At 35.4% G+C, this 17,456-nt stretch overlaps 1 protein-coding gene, 1 long non-coding RNA gene and 1 pseudogene across 3 annotated transcripts; 1 reads left to right on the top strand and 2 right to left on the bottom strand.

The window, feature by feature from the left end:
- On the bottom strand, positions 11,063 to 12,882 carry LOC109950663. Its single transcript, XR_002272932.1, has 3 exons — positions 12,496 to 12,882; positions 12,327 to 12,394; positions 11,063 to 11,304 (listed from the first exon to the last, which is right to left on the bottom strand). It is a non-coding gene; the product is annotated as an uncharacterized LOC109950663 (long non-coding RNA).
- Positions 13,494 to 14,499, top strand: LOC109950875 (organ-specific protein P4-like). The gene is made up of 3 exons (XM_020571020.1): positions 13,494 to 13,538; positions 13,842 to 14,210; positions 14,485 to 14,499. The coding sequence occupies exons 1-3, from the start codon at positions 13,494 to 13,496 to the stop codon at positions 14,497 to 14,499; spliced, it is 429 nt and encodes a 142-aa protein (XP_020426609.1).
- Positions 15,550 to 16,823, bottom strand: LOC18767277 (annotated as a pseudogene). Its single transcript, XR_002272927.1, has 2 exons — positions 16,652 to 16,823; positions 15,550 to 16,485 (listed from the first exon to the last, which is right to left on the bottom strand). The product of XR_002272927.1 is annotated as a BURP domain-containing protein BNM2C (transcript).

Genomic DNA, 17,456 nt, shown 5'->3' with positions numbered 1-17,456 from the left:
GTTGATGTAAAGAAGAAAAGCCAACGTATCTAGCTTTCCACTAATATATCAGTATAATATATATATATTATATATATATATGAAAAGTTGATGGTAATATAATATACTATATTTATCTGCTTTTCTATTACTAACCATTAACAAAAATGGACCCTTGGTAATACTAAACATATTATCAGTGGGAGACCGTTACTAATACTAACACTTTCCTTATCTTGTTCAAAGTGGTGGTTTTTATTCCCACATTTTTTTTTATTTACTATATGGTGTAGGTTTATTACCCATACAACAGTATTTATTTAAAAGGGTGGTGCAGGTTTATCGCCCACGCCTTTGCTTTTATTTAAATGTATGGAGCAGAATTAGTGCCCATATAAGCACGTTTACTTTACCGCACATTTAATTTTATTTAAGATATGGTGCGGGATTAACGTCCATACAGCAAGCTATTTAATTTATTTAAAGTATGGTGCGGGTTTATCGTCCATACCAGTAATTTATTTATCAGCAATTTATTTTATGAATTAATTGTGCTGTATGATGAGTTTTTACAGTGTGCAGATCAGGACCAGAAGTTCCTTGATCCTCATCATACAATTACATCAGGACTTGAAGATCCTTAATGATGATATTGATATGAGAGCTGGCAGTCTCTCCGGTACTATACTTGTAAACATGTGAATAAGGACCTGGGGTACTATACTTGTAAACATGTGAATAAGGACCTGGGGTTCCTTAATGATGTAATAGTACCGTATTGGTTCATAGTGCCGTATACATGGATGATAACTGTACTGGCAGATGTACTGTACACATGAATAGATATGTATTCATGACTTGATGAACAGTACTATTCACATGAATAGTGACGTATGCATAAATATGAGCCATGGATGATAACTGTACTGGCAGATGTACTGTACACATGAATAGATATGTATTCATGACTTGATGAACAGTACTATTCACATGAATAGTGACATATGCATAAATATTAACCATTTTGGATAAACCGTCACTGTACTGGCAGATGTACTGTACACATGAATAGATATGTATTCATGACTTGATGAACAGTACTATTCACATGAATAGTGACGTATGCATAAATATTAACCATTTTGGATAAACCGTCACTATATACAAAAGGGAACCTGCAGTTCCTTAAACTCATGGATGAGAAATTAAATGAGATGCCAGAAGTTCCTCAAAATATGGACAATTATGTAAGGGCTTGAAGTCCCGGAATATGTACAGAAAATTGTAAAAATGTCCATACCATGAGAATATGTGGCTTTGGCCTGAAGTTCAAAATTTAAGAGTATTGAGAACCTGAAGTTCCAACAATTAAATGGACAACCCTTGAGGTATTATTGCAAATTGTGGTACACCACATATTTCTTTGGCATAAGAAGATGATGAATTTAATAAAGTTCGATTCTGTTATAATCGACACCTCAAGGAAGAAATATATTTTGTGAATTCCGGTTGTTAAGAATACACCGCGAAATGGATAATATCAATATAAACCTCAAATAATGAATTGAGGCTCCCCACATATTTTATTATACCTGGGCCGGAAGCCCATGGATCCAAATATATGAGAGATCCTGAACTTGAAGTTGTGGGTATATAGTAGTTAATGCTCTTCACTACTATATTGCGATATTATCGTGGCTTTTACTCAATTCATATTTCATGTCCATTTGAAAAGGGCAAATAAATTCTGAGTTTGTGCCCAGGCCAAAAGTTCCGGGCTACCATGCAATTTGGGAGAGACAATGTGGTTATTTGAACCTGTAAGGCACAAGGTTCCAAACCGTCATTTTGAAAAGACGTAAAAACCACAGGTGCAAGTTTAAGAATGTGCGCAATTATTATTACAGAAACATACAACAGATAGATTTTTTCCACCTGCAATGAAGGTGCAGGCCCTGTAAAATCTATAAAATTACATTATGTTCTGGAAGCCTCTGAAGGAAGAGGACGGCGCCTCTTAAGCTTAGCCATGAGCTTCTCGTGGTCTCCCAAAATTCTTTCATTGGAGACCTGCAGCATGTCTAGCCTTCTCAGTGTATCAACTGAGTACGAACTCACCAGTTTCAACAAGGAATTATTCTCTCCTTTAAGTTTCTCAACCTCCTGTTGAGACTCATGAAGCATTCTTTGGAGAGACGAATTTTCAGTTGTCAGCTTCTCAACCTCGTTTGCTCTAACACGCAAACGATCAGCCATGTTAGAAACAGAAACAGCACTCTAAATGGTAAAAGCCATTGAGTCATCCATAGCCTCTTCCTCAGACCTCCCTGTTAACAGCATTTCATCCATTGGAGTAATGAAATTCCTAGCTACTATGACAGCAGTAGCATCATTCATCATCACAGAATCATTAACTGTGAGATGACGATTTTGGGATAAAAAGGATGGACGCCAAACTTTGGCGTCACTGTTTGCTGTTGGAGCATCATTTAAATTGAAATAATTTGGGCAGGAAGAAGAGGAAGCCATTTTTGAGAAGGTTTCGAAGAAAGTCTTAGGAAAACTAAAGTTTCAGAAAATGAAGAAATTTGAGTTGAAACGCAGTTGCTCCAATCAAGTTTTACAAAGGCCATATCTATAGGAGGAAATATGGCTACTGTTTTTCAGGACCCCAATATCTTCTCGAATCCCCATATTATCTTTTTCTTTCCTAGAGTCCAAAACTTCACGTGGCCTCTAATAATGCATGTCTGCACTTTCGGCGTTTTCAAGCATTATTTTCAAAGCCGATCTTGCTTTACGGATTTCACAGAGCTACTTTTTCAAAAGCATCCCGAGAATCTCGCACTTTTTCAACAGCATCCCGAGAATCTCGCAATTTTCCTATGGTTAATTTGAAATTCACCGGTTCTACCTATTCATTGTATTTGTGTATAAATGTGTTACTAACGAAATTTTCTTTGCAGAAGACATCCAGTTTACTCCATACCTAGTGATGCGATATCTACTTGTTTTTCTTATCAGTAAGCACTTAATATGCCTGAGAAGCAAGACTATCTCTGATCATCCATTTAGGAAGCAAGACTATCCCTGATCATGTTTCTGCAAGATCAGGGAATTGTAAAGGCGGCCTTATGCTCTAATCTCCTGAGGTCCTTCTAGACTAGGAGATATGAGAGCTTATTGTCTGCTCCCACCAGCTTCCTTCCCTGATTGCTTACCTTCTCTTGCAATCAATATCACATTATTTTTGCATTTTTTCTCTTTTTATAACTCTCTGTTCATAAGAGATTTTATTTCTTTAGAATGAACATCTGAAGAATGAATCCATGAAGTAATCCTAACTATGAGGGTTATTTGTTTTGACAGAGGCAAAAGAGTTGTGATTTTTGCTATTGCAGGATATAACTAGATCATCAAGCGCTACATTATATTTACTGGGCTGATATGAGCTTGAATGATACTTGAGAAAAGTTTCTCCCACCTAAGGATGTAAGCAATACTTGTGTTATTTTATGCTTATATACCTATTTGATATTTTATCTTGAAAGGTAACCAAATGGGGAGATAAGTCCGTTCCAAAAGAATGACTTGTATGTATCCATGAATTATTAATGCAAATTTTACAGATTGCAAGTTGGATACATTGATAATACACTGCACAGATTAAAAGTCCCATAAGAACATAACATGGGTATAGCAGTGATCAATATGATGCACGCCTGTTGCGTAGCAAATGATGTGGATTGAAGTCCCAAATGGACAATCCTTTGACATGTCAATATTGATATTATGCACGCCTAATGCGTAGCAAATTATATGGGTTAAAGTCCCATAATATGGGTTAAAGTCCCAGAAATTAATTGACATGTATGTATTAATCTATGGCATGCCTGCAGCATGACAGATATATGGGTTCTCAATGTTCCAACTCCCTAAATAGAGATTATCCACGCCCTACTACTAAATAACGCTCCAATGGAGGTTATAATCCACATTCTCACATAATAAAAGCCCCATGAAGTGGCTTGGGTACCCAAAAGCAAAGAAATGCTTATAATTGATGCATGCGCATGCAAATGAGAATGGTGGGATCATGAATTGATGAATGACAATTTCTGATCATGAATTGATGAATGACAATTTTTGGTTTTGGAGTAGCTATTCAAATCATCAATGGGCTGTGTTGATTGGAACCACGTTCAATTATTAAATGTCGACAATATCATTGGCGAAAATGGAATGAGGCAATTCCATTATAGATGAGAATGAACGTGAAAGAACAAACCCACAGTTCGAACCCTAAAAGATGTTAATATTAAAAGTTATACTTGGGTGTTCGGAATAAAAAGGGAATATACCTACTTTGTATGACACAATGTTTTTGACATAAACAAGGGATGTTGAGTTTTCTCCATATTTATAGATTCAATTGTGCCCCTTTATTGCACATTTACGGAGACCAACATGTTATCTTTAAGGGTTATTAAATGCACAGAGCATATCACCTGAAGTTCCCTAAAGATGTATAAATAGCTGGGTTAAAGCTATATAATGTGTCATAGAGTTTAATCCCTTTAAACAAAATCCTTGAAAGGATTGAAATTGCATGAAGCAAGTCTGTGGACATGTGCCTGACGCACGAAATCTGTACTCAATATTAATGTACATAAATTGCCTCAGTGAGTATATTGATTATAATGTGTTTGCAACACATTAAAGCTTCTTAAGAATTCCAGAAATATTTGTCTCGACTTAAAGATCGAGCATTATGCTAACGAGATACTTGCTTATACTAAGAAAGTATTGAAACATTTTTATGAGGATTATCCGTTGGGCACTTTAAGGATTTTCCGGAAGTATGTTGGACCGGACATCATATTTTCCAGATAAGGCTCAACTCCATCACCATCATTTTGGGATGATGTGAGGTATATTTGATGCTATTTCCGCATAACACCATGTATGGGCATATTCTTTCAAGTGAACTTATAAATAGCCCAAGCGTTATTAGATATGCGGACTCTGAAAATTTCTATGATTTACATAGAGATAGCTCACTGGAAATATATTTACTATATGAATTGTTGGTGGCTACATCATCCACTCACTCCGAAAGATTCTCAATCCAAAAGATAGTCATGATTCACTGGAAATATATTTACTATATGAATTGTTGGTGGCTACATCATCCACTCACTCCGAAAGATTCTCAATCCAAAAGATAGTCATGAAGACATCAGGGGGAGATATTAATCAGGGGGAGCATCCAGAAGTATGCTATACAGATTGTTGTACTCTTCTTTCCATCAGTTCTCTACCTTACTAGGTTTTCTCCAAGCAAGTCTTTAATGATACAACCGACATATCATTAGTGGTCTCCAAGGGGGAGTGTTGTAAAAGAATAAACATGTGGAGCCCACTAACTATTCATTACTGTTCATTACTGTTCATTTGGCGGCTTGATAGAGTTTTCATTACTGTTCATTACTGTTCATTACTGTTCATTTGGCGGCTTTGATAGAGTTTGTCTGTCACGGGTGAACAGTGATGAATAGTGATGAATAGTGATTATTTCAGCCTATAAATAAGAAGAGAAACGGAAAAAAGAAGAAAGAAAAAAAAAGAGAAAGGAAGAGAAGGAAGAAAGAGGAAAGAGAGAGCAGAGAGAAATTCTCCTAGAGAGAAAATTCAGTGAGCCACATATATTGTAAACACTAAACTTGTAGCCCTATTATTTTACATAGTGGAAAAGTTACTACTGCTGCTCTCCGAGGACGTAGGCATAGCCGAACCTCGTTAAATGCTGTGTCTCATCTACTTTACGTGCAGCTCTGAATTATCGCACATATTCTAGGTTATTTTAGGCATAGCCGAACCTCGTTAAATGCTGTGTCTCATCTACTTTACGTGCAGCTCTGAATTATCGCACATATTCTAGGTTATTTTATAAAAGAAAACCCCACAAAAGAAAACCATGTTCAAGAAAAATTAATAATTAACTTTTTAGAAGCAAGACAAACGAAAAATAGAGCATGAAAGATGTGTTTGTGTGGTGGATGTACTGATATGATATGAAAGTTATAAATAAAAAAAAAAAAAAAAAGAAATACTCAGGAATCCAATAAATGTAGCAGATCAATTGAAGTATTATAAAGTGATTCTTTAATTTTAACCTTTGTAAGTATATTATTAGATTTAAAAAGCGTTTTCAAGTTTTGTTGTCCTAGTAATTAAGAGATAAAGTGATTATTCACTTCTAAGTATTATTTTTAGAAAAATTGGCGACTTTGCCCCCAGCGCAACTAATTTATTCAATAATATCCCTATTTTGAAATCTAATCACAAATACCCCTTATAAAAACTCTCTATTGACAGCTTATTGCCCATCCTTCACTTTCTTTCTTTTTTCTTCTTAGTCGTTGCTCTTCTTCTTCCTCTTCTATCTAGTCTCTTCCTCTTCTTCTTCCTCTTCTATCTAGTCTCTTCCTCTTCTTCTTCCTTCTACCAAACCTCATAGGAATCCACCTCCACCATAGAATCTCGCTTAACTCAATCTCCTCTTAGTTATATCTTCAAACTAGGAGCTAATTTGAACCACAAGGTTGAACCCCACATTTGGAACCGAACCCTAACCAAGGCTTGACTAGGCACCTCCGTCGTCGGCCTCCATAACGAAGCCACAATCGTGACTCTCCACCTCCGTCGTCGACTTCCACCACAAAGCCACGACACCTTCATCTTCGATCTTCAATGTGGGTGATTACTTTCACTATTTTGAATGAGACATTAATGGATTTCTATTGTGGTTTGTTTGTTGTTTATGTGATTGAATGAAATTTACCAACTATTTTCCTGCGGTTGTCAAGCTCTTGGACTTGGATACATTGTTTTGTACTTATGATTTGTCTCTGAAATCATGCATACACTGTTTTGTGATTGAGACTTGGACTTGCAGACCTCCTTGAAAGTGGTGTATTCACTCTTTTGTGATTGTGATTTGTATGTGAAATCACTTAGGTGATATATTAAATTAGGACTTCTGACTTTTCTGAGCAACCTGTAAGAATACATATAAAACTCATAGATGCTCTCTGAAATAACAATAATGTGGGTTTTAACTATAAGAAACCAACGTCATAATTTGAAACCAGTAGCACCACCAACAAATGCAAGATTCTCATCTTTTACTTCTTTTGAAAGTGATTGAAGAGTTTGTAAGTTTTATGAGAATGCCAATATTTTAACATACATTTGATAGTGTAAAGTTGGCATATGTTGGATCTTTGTTTTCTCTATTTTTTCATAATTCAATCCTGGATCTGTTTTTGGTGCAGTCTACAATCCTCAAGGTTGGTATCATGCCAAGGTTGTGTTGGTGCCGTGAAAAGGGTTCTTGGAAAACTTGAAGGTTTGTTGACATCTCTTGCATTTATCTAGTTCCATTATCTTGCTCTTCTTCTTCTCTGAGATTGTGCTTCTTTAACTGTTTGAACAATGCCAAATACACTATTGATGATTTCCTTATTTCCTTATTTGTATTTTTATTCGCCTGCCAGGACACACATTCACTTCACCCATGTTTATAATTACTTTTATATTGCAATTGAGTAGTATGAATTTGTGTGCATGAATATGAACTTTAATTTTGCAATGGTACTGTCTTGTGAAAGCTTGCCATATGAAGAATTGGGTCATTTAGAAAAGCCAACAATCTATATGAATTTTGGTAATGGTTTCAACTGTGATTGAATGTTATGTTTTTGTTTCCATTATGACTGAATGGTTTACTTCTAATAAACATTTTTTATCTGTTTTATATAAATGGAAGATTGTCTTGTTTCAAGTGGCGTCGTTCTTTTGGGGAGGAAATTGCTAACTTTCAGCTTAAATTCGGGTCTAAGAGGACATGTCCTAGAATTTTACTGATAGATATAAATTGTGTTAAAATTCCGACCAAGAGGAGATGTAAATTTTTTGTTTTTTGCCACTTTCTTATGTATATCTTAAGATGTAATGAGATAACATTGTTAGTTCATCAATTTATGAAAGTCAAGTTAGAAGGAAATTTGTCAATCTCCAATTTCCATGGTTTTGTCGTTTACCCTCGCAAAGAAGAAAAAAATACAAATGTAACCAAATCAGTGATTTAATTGGCAAATGCCATGACAAATATGTATTGCATATGCATTGCACATGTATAGCCCTTTATTGCTTATGTATAGCCCTTTATTGCTTGTATATGCCCGTATATCTTTTTTTTTCTTCAAGTATGTTGGAATAAATTTATAGAGGGAGTATGAAGTTTGTGTACTGCTACTGTATTATTTCTTGTGTATTGGTACTGTATTGCTTCTATAGTAGGGAAATTGGGAAATTATGGGTGTAAGAATGTGATTTCATCAAGGAGTCACATCCTTTTTTGAGAAAACACGTTATATACATTCGGTGTATATTGCGTGTATATTGCTTGTATATTGTCTGTATATTGCTTGTTTATTATTTGTGTATAACCATTTATTGCCTTTTATTGTCATTGTATTGTATGTTTATTGCCAATTTATAGCTTGTCATTTTTTGAGGAAAAATTAATATATAAACTCTAGGTAAGCCTAGCAATAACTCATAGGTAAGCCTAAATCTAAAACACCGAATGATGATGGCTGTCATACTACAATGCCTCTATACACTCTTCCCGGTCATCAAATAACTCTTTTTTCTCACCTTATAACTGATATGGTTTATGGCATCTCCCTGCAACAACCTATTACAATGAAACATAATTTTAGAAAAAGAAACAAGGAAGGTTATAAGAATTGGAGAGCAATTCCAGAGTGGACTGTGGAATGAACAAAGCAGTCTTATAATTGGTGAACCCATTATCCATTATCAAATTCCTCTAAAAGCACAATCTAACTTTGCAAAAAGTTTTCTACATTGTACATGAGTGTAATTAAAGTAAGTGGTGGACATCAAGCACAATCTAACTTTGCAAATTAAAGTAAGTGGTGGACATCAAGCACAATCTAACTTTGCAGCATTTAACTTCGATTATCATCTTACTGGACATCAAGCATTTGCTTCTTCTTAAGCTCACCATTGCTGATTCAATATTATGGATGTAGAGAGCATACTTAGAAGTTCATTATATCAATTTATGTAGTTCATTCAAAAATCACATCCCAAAATATATCAATTTTTTTATTTTGTCAGAATAAAAACCTATCTTAGTAATAAAATTCAATCAGCAAAAGAAAAACTTCAAAATCATTGTAGCCTGGACAAGCTTCAAGCATTATATTCCTTAAGACAAACAGAGAAATATTTGTTGCACAATCCCAAAATTTTGGTTTAACAAATTTTTGTATAATCCTACTTAAATAACATTCTCTACATAAGCTGAAAATATAAATTTAAAAAAAAAAGATAAAATTTTAAATTAAACCCACAATTATGTTTCAACAAATTTCTGTATAATCTTACTCAAATTTGACTTGGAGGGACTTGAAGTGACATTAAGCACCAAAAATTCCAACCCATATATGAAATTGAAACAAGTAGAAGAAAACCCAAATAACATATGGGTATGAAAGTAAAGCAAAAGAGCTGAGTACCTGAGATGCCATGGATTTCAGGAAAGCTGAGAAAAATTGAGAAATTTGTTGAATCGGAGGGGAAGAACGGCAGTCGAAAGAGGTGACAAAGAGTGAGAGATGGAGGTGGAGAAGGGCAGCAGAAAGAGAGAGGGTGAGGTTGCCATCGCCGATGTGGGTTAGGGTTTCTGAGGAGGTGACAACTGCCGTTATCATGGGCGGGAGTGAGAGAGAGAAGAAAAGAAAAGATAGGAGATGGAAGATATAACTAAGAGGATATGGAGTTAGGTGAGATTCGTGGAGGTGAATTTTCTGTAAGGTTTGAAGAAGAGGAAGAAGAAGAGACTAGAGAGAAGAGGAAGAGGAAGAGCAACGACTGAGAAGAAAAAAAAAACTAAGTGAAGGATGGGCAATAAACTATCAATAGGGAGTTTTTATAGGGGTATTTGTGATTATATTTCAAAATGGGAATATTATTGAATAAATTAGTTGCACTGGGGGCAAAACCGCCAATTTCCCTTATTTTTACTCTACTGATCAGAAAAGCTTTTTCAAATTTTGCTTTCCTTGAGAGAGAGAGAGAGAGAGAGAGTATTGAATAAAAAATTCCACAAAAACAAAAGAAACAAACAAATTCAAAAACCAAAAAACAACATAAAATTAGAGTTAGGACCACTTTGAAATGTTTTGAAAATTTTCCACTACTTTAAATACCAACAAATTGCAATTTGCAAGCAGAAAAATGAGAGCGTCTCATAAACGCTGCTTCAGAACACAGGGCCAATGATTGATTCCCCACTAACCCACCTACTAGGGGTGGGCACGGTTCGGTTTGGACCGGTTTTTGCCTCAAATTAGAACCGATCCAATACTATTTATTCGGTTTGGTTTGGTTCGGTTTTAATAAAAAAATTTCAAAAACTGTCCGGTTCGGTTTGAACCGGTTTCGGTCCGGTTCCGGTTCGGTTCGATTTTGAACCGGATTATAAAAATTATTTTTTAAAATTACTTTTTAATACAATTCTCAACTGAAATATTATTTTTTTACTTGAAAATTAACAAATTATTCAATTTCATATAAAAAATAAATATTAAAGTGAGAAAATAGAGATATTTTGACATTGAACTTGGATAAATATTATGTTTTTTTTAGTGAAATTAAAAATATAGCATTAAATATAAATATATATATTGAAATTATATATTTTTTTAGTTTCACCGATTCGGTTCGGCCCGATTTGGTTTTTGAAGACATGGAACCGGATCCGGAACCGGTCCAAACCGGTCCGGTTCGGTTTTTGACCGGTTTTTGACTTTTTGGTCAACTCGGTTTTTTTCCGGTTTGGTTCGGTGCGGTTTGGTTTGGATTTCCGGTTCGCCGGTTTGAGTGCCCACCCCTACCACCTACACACAAAGAGAAAGACACCATGTTTTTACCTCCAATCAATTATGCATTGTCACTTTCTCCTCATGCTGGGAGTTCTCAAGTACCCAATTGCCAAAACACTCAAAGAATTTACCAACATGTTCAGATATTGTAATCATCTAAACCTATCATTACAACAAAAAATTAACACCAACCAATTGTCAATTGATGCCATTAGCTAATTCCTATGCTCGATTCACAAACCTTAAAACAATTAATTGGAATTTCAGCCTAGAAACTCACCCTTTGCTTAACAGAATTGAAAACACCAACCAAACTACTCTATCCAAAACAACAAAAAACCACCTGCAAAATATCAAAAGAAAACATGGTTTAAAAAAAGAAGAAGAAAAAGGAAGAAAAAAACAGAAAAATCGGAGAAGAAATTAGCTCGAGTATTTTATACATGCACAATCTTTTCATTAAACCAAAAAAATTAGCTAGAGCAAAATCTGTAAGGAAAGAAACCACTCTGTACGGATCCCCTCATTCAACATTGCTCTCATGATTCAATTACAAAGCATATGCATTTAAAACATAGCAAAATCTGTATGGAGAGAAATATTTACTGCAAAATCTGTACGGAGAGAAATATTTATTGCAAAATCTGTACGGAGAGAAATATTTACTGCAAAGCATTTGAAACAGAGCAAATACAGTCCAAAAAGTCAGTTCCCTTGAGAATACCTTTACCAGTCAAAATTTCAAAATCTAACAACAATAGAAACCCAATCACAGCTGCCTTTCCATTTATCAAAACAGAACAACACACTCATATATACAAAGGTACAAACTTGGACTGAAATAACACACAAAGATGCATAATTTCACTCACACAATCGAACCCAATTCCCTCCACTTCCATTTATACCCCTCAAATTCACTAAAAGCAGAAAATTTAACAACTAAAGGAAATGACGTGATGGAGGAAAGAGTGATATCGGAGAGGCCAAGCGAGAGAAAAAACATAACATTCAACAAATAAGTACAAAATCTTGCAAAGACCTCTTCATGACATTAAACACACATATGTATGACAAACTCGTAGTTGAACATCAAAAAAAAATAAATAAATATATATATCAGAGTACTGTTGAATTGATCTCTGCTGAAACAATTAATTGGAAAACAATCAAGATAAGTACAAGCAGAAAAAAAAAAAAAATTCAGCCACACAGAAAATCTATAACCACACGCAAACAGAAAATCTATAACATCTATTAGAATTATAATTTTGATCTGAGTCATAAAAATAAATTTTTTTTAAAAAAAAAGAGGAGTCTATAACCACATGCAAATAGAATATCAGCCACACAGACATCAATTACCAGATTGCTGAGCAGACTGGGGGTTTTCATATTGATTACTCCAGTTTTTTTTCCTTAGATCTTCCTCCCTGTAACAACAAACCAAACTCAATTTTTGATTTACTTCTCAATTTTCGACATGAAAAATGAATAAACCAACTTAGAAAACCAAAAAAACGTTAAAACCAACCTTTATTTTACGAAACCTAGAAATCCTTTGAGCTAAACCCGTGCGATGAGAAGAAGAATGAAGCGCAGCTAGAACGGCAACAAACGAACGCAACATCTGAGAGGAAAACCGATGAGATAAAGACCAAAAGGGCGGTTGGATTTGCAGCGCGCCTCCCCAAACGAAAATCGACGACCCCCGACGCATGCAGAACAATGAACTCTGATCTTCCATGGCTGCCCCCAACCACCCCAACCAACTGGTTCGAAACGGACTGGAAAGCTCTGACCGAACGAAACGTTCGAATCAAAAGAGATGCGAATGAGAAGGGGCAAAAAGGGAACATAAGGAAAAATTCAGTAAAGGACAAAATCGACAATTCCCTATTCCTAAGCTACTCTCTAGGAACAGTGAATTGTGAACTCAGTTTTAGCTAGGTCATGAATGTAATTTTCAATTCTAAGTTAATAAAAGGAATGCTTTGGCCACCATGAATGTGGTTTTTGCAATAGTCTCCACTACTTTGTTGTCATGTATTTGTAGCGTTAAACTTTAAGAATAATAAATAGGAAACTACAAAGAAATTTATTTGTTTATAGTCATCATAATGCGATTAATTAATTTACTTTACTTAAATGTAGCTAGTTAGGGCCTGTTTTCAGCTCATAAGCGCCTTTATTTGAAGAGCGTCCAAATTTTTGTTAAAAATCCAAAATTTTTTTGTACGTCTTCAAAAAACGCTTGCTAGATCCGCCATTGATTTCTTCTAATAATCAAAACAAATACCCTAGTTTTACCTGATTGCGATTGGTACCATAGTATTTATTATAATCATCATCGTTGTCCTTGCATACGTCTTGCATCTTATTCATCGCCAAACCCAACATGACTCTAGTGTCCTGCCTTGATGCCTTTGAAGACAAATATTCTCCTGGTAGATTATCTATAAGTAATATGAGGTTAATTACATATCCTTAAACGCACAACTACAAGGAACTCTTTTGCATTGCATTTTAGACATGAAGTTCCTTTGTGCCACCTTAGCACTCTTCTCTCTTCTTTTGGTAAGCATTTGTATCCTCCTTTCCCTCTTGTTGCTTATAATCTGTGATCAATTTCAAGTCAACAACTTGATAATGACAAAACGGCACTAAAATCTTATAATTCCACGAAAATGTTCTCTTATTAGAAAATCTGATATATTATATTGTTAATTAAGTTATCAATTTTAACTATTTATTTTGTTTAGAAGTGCGGTCGAAATTAACAATCTGACAACTTAACAATACCTACAATATGATTTGAAACGTACACCTTGGAAACTTTGGTAAACTTGACGTTTGTTGCTTTTCTGTCTTGTGGAGCAGTTTGCTAAAACTATAGAATCAAGAGGAGGTGCAGGAATTGACTGGGAATATATCAGGAAAGAGCAACCCCTTATGCCAGGCCTCCTTGTTGAACATTCTGATTCAACACCAAAAGAAGAAGCCAACTGCCATGAAAATACAGAAAAACCTGTTGTTGAGACTATGGAATTTGAACCCAGACCGTTTATCTCAGCTTACAATGATGAAGAAGGCAAAGCAGAGTTCTCTGCCAAAGACTCTAAGCCAAAGTCCCAGGCTTACCCTGACAAGCAGCCACTTGAGTCCAAAGAAAATAAGCAGTCATTTGATGAAGACTTTGATCCAAGGAAATATATATTTATTTTTACAATAACTAATAGAACATCAAGTGTGAGTTGGTGCTATTTAAAAATAAAATAAGCTTGTACTAAGCTCTAGTGTTAGAGAGCATTTACCCCCGAATCTAAAGGTGGAGTTGAAACCTTGGACCCTTTGTTCTATGTAACAAAAATAAATAAGTTGGCTCTGAAGTAGCCTATGTTTTATGAACGTAAGATATATACGGTTTGGTGTTTATGTGTCTAAGCTAGGTCAGGAATGTAATTTGGAATCCTGAATTAATAATAGCTTTGGCTATGAATGTGATTTTGGTTACTTTTTGTAGCCAATTAGTCTTTGAGAAAAAATAAAAAATGGGGAACTCCAAAAGAAAAATTAATGTGTATATCAAACAGATGGCACCGAAGATATATAAACTTGGCCAATAGGTTCTTACAACAGTGGTGGTGGATTCTCCCTTCCCTTCGTGGCATCCAGGATCGAACCCTAGTGGGGTTTCGTCTTTCCTTCAATGTAATAAAATAAAATAAAACAAACTTGATTCTTATTCAGGGTTTTGTTTGGATGCTCCATCTATGAAAATTACAAATACAACTTGTTCTCCGAAAGGGGATTTAACTCAAAAATGAAAAGTTAACTCATCTTCACATATATGATATTTCGGTGTCTCAAAAGTGATTTCTTTTCTACCTCTTGCCTTGGTCTAAGAACGCCCATATGGTCCTGTAAAACCACCAAGTCATCAAGCAACACTTGAAGCTAAATAGCTTCATTAATAGCCTTTGCTGCCGGCATGTAGTCGAACAACAGTACAGTACATAACAGAAGGCCTTGTACAGTATATTGTACCACCACACTGAAATCGCACAAGCTTTTTTTTATTTTATTTTATTATCAAACGATATTAGGAAAAAGGTGAATGCGATCATTATGAAAAGAGAGGAATCAAACGGATAATTATAAGAGTAAATGTTTATAATCACTTGAGTTATAATTGTCCGTGTTCAAAGGAATCAAACTTTTTTTTTATTGAAGAATGAATCGAACTTAAGACTAAATATGATCTTAATTATTCGGAACATAAGAGTAAATATGATGTTAATTACTTGAGCTACAAGGACATGTATACTGATACTGAACAGATAGGACTCAACTCAGATTGCTCACCAAGGTTTCTGATGCCTCACGCGTAGAAATTTATATCTCAAATTACTCACCAAGGTTTCTGTTGCTTCATGCATAGAAATTTTTTAAGTCGTTTCATATTCCATTGAGGAATCTTTTTCTATTTTCAAAATTGTATACATAAGAATTTATAGCCTAATCAGACAGCTAATTTGCAGCCTTTTGTAAACCTGTTTGGTTGATTAATATTTCTTTTATGATATTATTTTTTTCTTCAAGAATCAACAATCTGGTCATTAAAACTTCAGTTCCAGGAATTTCAGTGGGAAAATCAAAAGCTTCCGAAGAAGCTCGACCTTTTATATTATGTTCAAACTGGCCCTGCATTAAAATTACTACATTGAAGTGGATGCTGGAACCCACACAAGATTATCAGCAGGAAAGAAATGACACACAGCAGAAGCCCCTGGCTTAGTCCTAAGCACACTGAAGATGCATGATTAGGGCTCCATTGAGAGGTGTCCAAGTGACAAACAGCAACAGCTTCTACCCTATCTCCATCCTCACCACCCAACAAAACCTTGAAAACCTTGTTCACACTTTTCTGGCTGTGGCAGTAGAAAACTGCGTAAGGGTAAGGCATGGTGTGGCAAGCCACCATCTTGGGAGCCAAAATCTCCTTGGGCTCTTCCAAAATAGTGTAGTTCTGGAAATTGGTAGTTGAATTTGTGAGATGGGTTGTGGCCACAACACTGAAGGGGGTGTCCAATCTGAAGACACCACGTGTGAAGTCGAGCATGGATTCTAGGGATGTAGAACAGGACTTGATCTCTCCCTTGATGGGTTCAATCTCACACTGCCTGAGAGTGTCTTCCATGGCCTTGGCTTGGGGAGAGTCTTGAGAGAAGGAGAAGAAGTGAAGGAGGTGGAGGAGATGTTTTGATGAGAAAGGAATTTGATCAGCTTCTTCTCTTGGTAACAAGTGCGGAGATTTTGAAGGGTTTCTTTTGGGAAAATAGATGGCCATGGTTTTGCCCTCCTTTAGGTCCTCCAAGGTAAAGAAAATCATAAATGAAGGGTCCATGTGATGATGTATGTGGGATGATGGATGATGAGCACGAGCATGCTCTGTATGTGTTGTTTCATGGCCATCACCATCTTGTGTTTCACTCATCTTCCTGCCTCCAGTTCCTTGAACACACTGCACAATATTTAAGCAGAAACCAAAAAAAAAAGAAGGAAAAAACAGCATAAATTTAAAGGAAAACTAACAGTTATTAGAACAAGAGATTCCTATGCTGCAGCATCATCAAATTTCCCTCAATTAAATTATAAGAATATGAAGAGTGGGAATAAATTGAAGTTACCATAACAAGCACAAGTAGATGAAGTAAGCGGCTCCAGAGAGCAAGTCCTGAAGCCATGTTTCTTCCCTTGTTAAAAGTCCTTGCCATTTTGTTCATCTGGTAATTTTGAAAGAGCCACCACAAAGATATATAAAGTTCGAATCTTTGACTATCTAGACATATAAAAGCTATTTCTCAAAGAAATTATTTCCCAAGGAAAAACTAAACTTTAAGGGCAAGTCCACCGCACAGGGCATACCCGGGCAGGAGGGGGCTCAAGGGCCAAATTGCAGCTCCAGCGAGCCAAGTCCAGCCCGGGCAAGGGGTGGGTCCCACGGGCACGAGTCGCCTAGGTTGTTGCTCGAAGACTGTTGACACCAACCAAACAAAATTGAAAATTTTTTTGAAAAAAATACCAAGAATTTCAGATTTTATTTATTTTTATAAATATCTAGCCATATTCTTTATTTCCCACACCAAAAACTCTATAGAAATTCATCTCCTCATATCTCATGTGAATAGTAATTGCCCTTGCCCTAGGCCATAGGGGTGGAACAAAATTCATATCATTTTGTTATAATGAAGAACAAATATTTCTAGTTATAGTATTTCCACAATTATTTCTTTAATTAAATTAATTTTCTAAATCATCATTCAACAATCATTCCTACAAAATAAAAAATAAAAAAATTCAACCAAACTAGATATCGGTTAGTCATTTAATTAAAGCATGATAATTCATTGTTTAATCAAAACATTAAATTTGTCTATTTATTTGATACTAATTAGATGACTAAATAATTTCCGCTTTCGTTTATATTTTTGG

The sequence above is a fragment of the Prunus persica genome, chromosome G8, assembly GCF_000346465.2.
Source record: "Prunus persica cultivar Lovell chromosome G8, Prunus_persica_NCBIv2, whole genome shotgun sequence".
Classification (NCBI taxonomy): domain Eukaryota; kingdom Viridiplantae; phylum Streptophyta; class Magnoliopsida; order Rosales; family Rosaceae; genus Prunus; species Prunus persica.
Note: the sequence above shows the minus strand (reverse complement) of the source record. Positions and strands in the feature narration are given on the sequence as shown.

What these genes read in the sequence shown, in the direction of transcription:
- LOC109950875 (XM_020571020.1), top strand. Translation starts at nt 13,494, where the DNA reads ATGAAGTTCCTTTGTGCCACCTTAGCACTCTTCTCTCTTCTTTTG. An exon ending in CACTCTTCTCTCTTCTTTTG is followed by an intron (nt 13,539 to 13,841) that starts GTAAGCATTTGT and finishes CTTGTGGAGCAG; the next exon opens with TTTGCTAAAACTATAGAATC.